Raw genomic sequence first — 8,139 nt, forward strand, 5'->3', positions numbered from 1 at the left:
AAAATGTCATCTCTATAGATAACACTTAATATGTATTGCGAGCGTATCTTTCTAGATACCTCGCGTAACGGATGACGCTAGGCGTCATCCCTCCTAATGTGAATGCACCCATGTGCATCACATTCACAAGGGTTGGTCACAAATGTGCACCACACCCGAGTGTTGGGTCTGATTACTTATATTTAGTAATTGACCATCCCCTTAAGTACACCAAGTGTACTTAAAGGGGACTGTGTAACATGGGGGCAACTTTAGCCCGTTACACTTGTACAAGTCGGCAGTGCCCCGTTACACTAGAGGTAAGTTGTCCGTTTATAGACTCTAATCCCGCCTGCTTTAGTAATAATATATTAAATTAAGCACACTTTATACATATTTTTCGCGTGTACATACCTCCAACTGTTCGACTGTCGACATGTACACATGGCTACTAAGCCGCTTACACAAAGTGCGCTCTGTAAAGAAATTAATCCCTTTCTACAACACAAAAAAACAGGTCAATACTTCTCATTTAGGGAACCACACCCCTTCTAGCCACACTCCCTCCGTCAGTTTGTTTTAATTAAATAAAAACTACAGATTAAAATAAACAGTTTCTTTCTTCCGCTATATCGCAAAATTGACAATTATTCCTTTCGAGTCGTCTTTAGATCCCTTTTGGAGTTTGGTACCCCACACTGCTAAATTACATTTGGGAACCGACGTAGCGACACCCCTTAATTTTCTACCTCTGTACCAATTAGAGTAGCGTTATGATAGCAACTTATTGATAGCTAGAATACATATTGAGAAACTTTATGCAGACCTTCCCAGCCTCAGTAGCTCGACAGGTCTGCAAAAAGACTTCGCAATAGATGCGTACTTTCATGCTAGATAGCACGATGCTTCTTCAACAAAACAAAAGCCGAAAAAAAATGAAACATACGGAAATTGTGGCTCATGGTGTATTCAAAAAAGAGCACCAGAATTCGCCTATTTGAAGCACCTCCGCAAAATTTGGTAGAAGTATAGTAAAGAGAATTTATCCGTAGCCTGAACTCCAAAGACTAACTAACATGCATGTTCTTATCGCTTATTTCCTGCTCAACTTCTCCCTCGCTGCTCGATTTGCTGCTCTTTCTCTTCGCTCGTTTTATAACTTGCCAATCAATTGCGGGCGCTCTAGGCTTTTTCTCACCTTTAAAACCCGTACATTTAACTTCGCCAAACGAAAACACGGTTTTTGATGAGCCCAGGGGCATCAGAACCATAACACTACTCTCATGTAGATAGAATGTGTGGCTACAGCGATTCCCTAATTTAATTTAGCGGGTGTGATGTTCCAAAGGTCAAAAGGGTGACCTTAAGACAATTCTACAGGACCAACTGTTGATTTCTGGATGCAGTGGAATGATCCATACAGTCGAAATATTTTATATGACGTTTTAACTCAATACAGACGGGGAGGGTGTGAGGTAATACCAAAAGGTTTGAGGCTATTCCGGATCCCTTCATTTGTTATAACGAATGTTTCTTACTGCCTCTTGATGGCCTTCTGCCAGCGTGACATGTGGGCGTGGAACACTTAATTTAGAATGGAGAGCCAGCCAGTTCAAACCATTTATCATATAAGTAACGAGCTGATCCTCGAACTTCTCGCGTAGTGCAACTTATGCAGCGCGACCTTGTTATGGTCATTGCGCGCGCGTTCTTTTAATCGATCAGGGTTACCTGGTTCTAAATTTTTTTTTAAAAAGCCCTTGCAATGCGATATTAGACACCACAGTGTGTCTCTCTCTGGCCGTAAGAAAACGTACCTAAAGTACTGCATTTTAATTGTCATCTATCATGCGATGGGCAAAGAAGGCTGGCTACACGACATATGGAATTAAATGGCCGATACAAATTGATGCATCCTAAGGATACTTGCAGCCGTCGAATCGATTGTACATCCTCATCTCTGCCATTTTTAAATTACCTGCTTCAGCTTAACCTTATCGAAGTCTGACAAAATGAACATTAGTGCTACAATAATTGCAGCTGCCACTATCGTCGCAGGCGTCACTGGTAATACTGTCCACACGTCAAGGCAGCTCATTTTAGGAGGACACACTGCTGAATCGTCACAGCAGTATGTCGTCGGCCTTTGTGATTCTCCGAGCCAAAACAGCTTTTGCAGTGGTGTTCTAATCACAAAATCCCACGTACTTACCACGTCAACGTGCGTTGACCAAGTTTGGGATGGTATATCAATGTATGCGGCGATAGGTGCGCGCTTCAATACGGGCTTGAATTTTTCCAACGGCATGCAGAACGGCGAACACATTAAAGTAGAGACGATCCAGATCCACCCAGAGTTTAATAACGACACCACATCGTACGACTTTGCTCTATTGACCCTCCGAAAAGCGAGCCAATTTACTCCCATCCAACAGCCTACAGCGGATGCTAAGCCTGGAATGTATTTAAAAGCCTTTGGCTCGGGCTCGCCGACTTATCCTGATGCATTACTTCAGGTTGTCAAGCTTGAGGTTTGGAGCAACGACCGTTGCGATGATACATATGAAATCGATGACTCGATGATCTGTGCGGGAGGAGAGAATGGCAAAAGTACTTGTATTGGTGACATCGGTGGACCGCTAGTACATGAGACTAAGTCGGGCGACGTTCTTATTGGTCTGGTCAGCATGGCCGAGTGCGGTAACGAAGGCACACCTGACGTCTTCTCTCGTGTGTGGTCCGCCAGGGATTGGCTAATTGAGTGCATTGAGTCAGACATGCTACTTTGATAAGAAAAAAAAAATTTAAAACCCTAAAAGTATAAATCGAGACAACTTTTACGTCTGATGCGGCGTGTACATTACCTAGAATTTATTTCCAAAGAAGCCTTAGCTTAGCTACCAAAGGTTAATTCTAAGGCTTTAGATTTGAGAAAAAAGATAAACTGTAATATATATTAAGTTCCCACGTAACGTTCATCTATCTACGACTGACTTAATTATATTAATTACTAACTATGTATGGCGCCTACGTGTGCTATCGGACCTTACCTCCCGGTTCACATCATAAAATGGGGACAGATAATTCTGATTATAAGCGACAAATATACATTTACTCAAACATCTAATAACTACAAAGACACCCATTTTTTATCGCAAATTTGTGCATTTCAACACGAATCGTGTAGTCGGGCACATCTTAATGCGGCCACGCTCTACTTAGACACACACCGTAGCACAGCGAAAAGGGTTAGACCGGCTTCTCTTGCGTGCAGTGAGGTAGTTGTGGTGGGCGCCTTAGCGACCTCATCCCGCACTAAGTATTCTAGTAAAGTGTCGTCACGGGAGCGGTAATCCGGCTCCTCGTGCGCTCTTACTAAGTATTGAGTTGTTTTCAGACTGATTTATATTGAATCGCATTAAATATAAATAGCTATATCTACCAATCAAACATTTCATTTCTGTCGATAACACTAATATGTAATGCGAGCGTATCTTTCTAGATACCTCGCGTAACGGATGTCGCTAGCCGTCATCCCTCCTAATGTGAATGCACCCATGTGCATCACATACACAAGGATTGGTCACAAAATGTGAGCCACACCCAAGTGGTGGGTCTAATTACTTTATTTAAGTAATTGACCATCGCCTTACGTACACCAAGTCTTCCTAACGGGGACTGAGTAACATTATGGCAACTTAGCCTGTTACAAATCAAGCTAGATGTCCACATTCTCTCAGCTGGCATGGTCATGCAGCAGCAGGACCACGACCAATTCACCGCGGGGAAGACGGTGGAACAACATTGAATGTGGTAGCTGCTGCAAATGGCTATAAAATATTCACCAAGTCCTCATACAAGCAACAGATAAACGACAAGTTGTTCCTACAAATGCGATCGTGGAGGCGTAGATCGAAATCTCCGCGGAATTGTCCAAGAAACAAGAATTCGGAAGGCGAAAGGCAGTTCACTCATTGATTGTCTTTTCAAAGGTGTTAGACACGATTCGAAAGGTGGAGCTACGCATCATGGCAGAGTGAGTTCACCGAGGAATTTAACGTTCACATTTACAATCTCCTCCCAATTACAGACGGCACCGGGTCCTTAACAAATACATGCAAAGAGCATAACCACGGACCTCTAACCGCCAGGACCGCTCATCGAGTTCACATTCGTTTCTCGGAGTCTCATGCGAAAGAATTGCTCAAATTTCTCAGACCGGTATGAAAGCAAGGCATGGTTTAACCATCATGCGAGAGCAAGGCCAGCAACTGGAAATCACTAAGAGAAAGCTTTGAAAATTGAAGCAAACGAATGCAATCGGGAAATTCGATGGACAAACTCAAATGGACATGCTGTACAAGACCTTCACGGACGTTAGGTTCGGAAAAAATATCGAGGAAGATTCCAGTGGGCGCATCATACATTTGTTCTTCGCTTATCCAAAGAATGTGGAACTCTAAAGGAAGAACTGCGTTGTCTTGTCACTGGATTGCACTTATGAAACAAACAAGACGAGATTTCCTTTGCTCCACGCTGTTGGAAATACCATGCTATATCCCAAGTTCTCGGCGCCTTCGTTGTCATGAAGAACGAGGATGCTGACTAGTATGTTACCGCGATCATTTTTTCCAAAGACTTTTCCACGCCGACCATCAGTTATATTTGGTCAAATGGTTGCTCTCTTGAATGTTTTGCAGATATTGTTTTCTTTGGTAGCTATCCTGCTTTGCATTTGGCTCATTGAGAAGAACGTCGTCGCCAAATGCAAGACCCACTTTACTGGAAAGGATGATGGGGGGAAAGTATTTTCGAAGGATAGGAGAGCGGTAACATGCCATCCGTTGATTGTGATCAGTAATTTACCGCTATCTTCTGAGTGATTCCTTGTTGTGCAGGTGGTTTACTCAAACACAATCGAGAAGTTCGATGTAAATTGGGACGTTTTCCAGCTTACATGGACAGAACGCTACACGGGATCTGTAAAGTATCCAGCCAAGACGTGGTCGACCCCCATAAGGAAAAAATCAATTGAGCATGAACAGATTAGATTCGGCACTTCGGTCACGTAGTCACTTCACGCGGATAAGGTGCCCACGATATTGTGAAAGAGTTCATCGCAAGCAGTATGGAAACTCTGTTTGGGTGTTGCGAGCGGATAGTGAATCCATAGAAAGCTCTCAGATCAAATTCACCACGGAACTGGCAAAGTAACTAATGAAAATTATACATTTCGCACAGCCGACCCCACGTCGTGATATCTTTCAACATATCAACCGGAAATTTCATATTACGCCCTTCGGAAAGTATTTGAACATGTGAGTCTTAAGCATTCCTTTCGTCCTACGTTTCTTAAATCACTAAAGGTTCGCAATGACAGCTGGAGAAAGCACGACGTCCAATGGCAACCGGCGCGAAGCCATGCTCTTTTACTTTTGCTACCACCTGAGGAACCCTTGCGAATATCAGTTGCGGCAGATCATCGCAAGCGGGAGGAGAACGATTTTGATGTTCATTGGCACTTTCATCAAGTCCCTCCAGTACGATGTCCATTGCATGCCACACAGATGATGCTTTGCCAGTAATTTTTAAAAAACTACGAGACAATTTCAGCCAACTGCCTCGATATCAGAAAGAGCAGTTTCGGACGACCTGGAAGAGTAATTACAGGTATTTTGGGCTCTTGATTATTTTCCGTTTGATGTTGCGATGTTGTCTAAATAAGCAAATACCAGAAGTCCTCAAAGAACCGGAGGTTGCTTGAACGAGAGAAAGACCAAGCAGAACGAGCAGCAAGACCTCGACGCGAGAAGTCCTTCTCAATTTTAATACGAGGTGAGGATGTCTCTTAGGAAAAGGAAGGCGCCGACGTGCGGCGCTTGTCATCATACGGGACACCGACGTTCATCTGCAGCGTGCTTCGAAATGTACATAGCCGAAGTCAATCTTTTGCAACAATTTAACGTCATTCTCGACGATTCTCAACAGCAACAGCCAACTTTCCAACTTCCGACCCTTAAGTATCCATTATTAACCTACCATATATAGATTTTACAAGACAATCCCTTTATTTCGGGCACTTCGGCTGGCACGATGAGAGCTTGATGTGACAGTGCGCGCATGCTGGGTCATCTTTGCAAGATGTCACAAATAATCCATTCCGACTTTTCGTGCCACTAGTTCACCTAATCACTCAAGCGCACGTGTTTCCATACACGGCGCCCAAGATGCCACCTAAAAGGGGCCACGTTGGTGGGTCGTCTGCGAAGACGCCCACTCAACCTCTCACTAAGCGCTCGCGCCGCGTTAATTCGCCGGCCGCGTCTAATGCCTTAGTCGGAACGCCGACAGCCACTGCTGCTGTCGCGTTAACAGGGCTAAAGGATCCATTCCACTTTAACAGTGAGGATGTTGATCCGTCGCTCATTGTCGACTACAATGAGTCGACACCGTTGCCGCCACCTCAAAGTAGTGATGCGGACAACGAGCTCGTGAGGAATGACGATGGCGCATTATTGCCCATCCAAACTTCTCTCATGGCTCACAACATGGAAACAGCAGCATTTACGAATGCTGTCTCGTCGTCTGCGCTAAATAGCGCAGCGACAGGTAATGAGAGCGCTGCCGATAAAGGCGCAGCCGCTTCTTCGTTGGGTTAACCACAAGGCCTTATGCTCAGACCATAATCCATAATATTTCTGACATAGAGGATTCGGAGCCAAAAGCTCCACAGACGACACGTATACGTGCTTAGTCGGTGTCACAAGCCAGTCGTTTAGAGTGTGGCTATGTGACGGATGTCATTCCAAAGATGCCCTCTCTAACTAAATGGCATTATTTAAACGGGCCAAGAGCGTCGCTCCTAGAGCGCGCTCTTGCAGACGCACATAAATATTATGGCGTCTTTAAAATCCTGGAGAACTCAGGGAAAATCGCTTGGGTGTATTTTCCCGATCCCGGTCGTGTTACGTTCAAATGAAACACCCGACCAATACGAGGTGGAATTTCAGCTTCTTATTCATCCGCATTCCGATGTGATGAAACAGCGGTCGCAGCGAATTATTTTCGCCCGCTTGCGTGTGAAAGAAATCATGGGCGGTACTGTACCCCCTATTTCTTCTGATAATGCTGCTTTTGGTAGTCCATTTGAGACTAGTAAAGAGGCCTCAGCTGATGCTCCTTTTCATAGGCAGCCACCAAGCCGGGCACATCAATACGTAGGGTATCGATCGGTTCCCAAGCGTCAAAAATCTTCGGGTGACCTTTTTGATTGGACGAGGATCTGATATCTTTGCATTCACAGACGCTGGGCAAGCAACCTTCCAACAAGGAAACGTTGATTCCACTCGAAATAATCCGTGCAGCGGTGCCTGATACAAGTGACGATCTCGCCCACCTTATCGCGGCTGCCTTACCTTCGTCCGTTCAGTCGCATGCGTTAAACGCTACTGAACGACGTATTGCGGATCTCGAGAGTCAACTCTCCCGACTGACCTCGGATCTTTATGATGTCCAAGTGAAGGCTCGTCGGGGTTATAAGCGCCTGAAGACTCGCTTGGACCTTTTTGAGAAGATAATGCTGAGAAATCCTCGTTACTCGCGTGATGTCCCGCCTCTTCGCGGTCGGAGGAGTCGATCAGTTGATTTTTTTTTACCGACGCTCGACTCAGAGTCGGCGTCACCATCGGTCTCCTTAGACGGATGGGGGAACCTGACATCATCTAAATCTACATACCGTTTCAGACGACCCACATATAATACGGGGTGCGTCTTCATATACGGGGAAAGGGTGAGCCTATAATTCAGGTCTCGAACCTTTTCGACCACCGTAAAGGGCCCAATGAAACGCGGCAACAACTTCGTAGCACCTCCAGATAGTTCAGAAATTGCATTTTTAGGTAGGATAGCAGTACATAATAGTACTAATTCACCCACTCTAAAGCGTTCATTATTTTTGCGACCATTTCGGTCCGCATATTCTTTCTGCTTGTCCTGGGCGCTTGCCATTGCGTCACGGACTTTACTTGTGATGGCTAATCGCTCATCCACAAAGCGTTGAGCCTCGCTCACGCTTTTAGCATCCAGCTCGTCTATGACACCGCCGAGAGGTCAGTCATAGGACATTGTTTTATTGACGGCTGCCAAACTGACAGGGTCACC

The 8,139-nt window shown here is 45.0% G+C and overlaps 1 protein-coding gene across 1 annotated transcript; it reads left to right on the forward strand.

Moving 5' to 3' along the window:
* Nucleotides 1–1,991: 1,991 nt before the first annotated feature.
* CCR75_009186 (uncharacterized protein) lies at nt 1,992–2,768 on the forward strand (the record flags this gene model as incomplete). The annotated part of the gene is made up of 1 exon (XM_067967230.1): nt 1,992–2,768. The coding sequence occupies one exon, from the start codon at nt 1,992–1,994 to the stop codon at nt 2,766–2,768; it is 777 nt and encodes a 258-aa protein (XP_067817163.1).
* Nucleotides 2,769–8,139: the final 5,371 nt, after the last annotated feature.

This window comes from Bremia lactucae, linkage group LG11, assembly GCF_004359215.1.
Source record: "Bremia lactucae strain SF5 linkage group LG11, whole genome shotgun sequence".
Lineage (NCBI taxonomy): Eukaryota > Oomycota > Peronosporomycetes > Peronosporales > Peronosporaceae > Bremia > Bremia lactucae.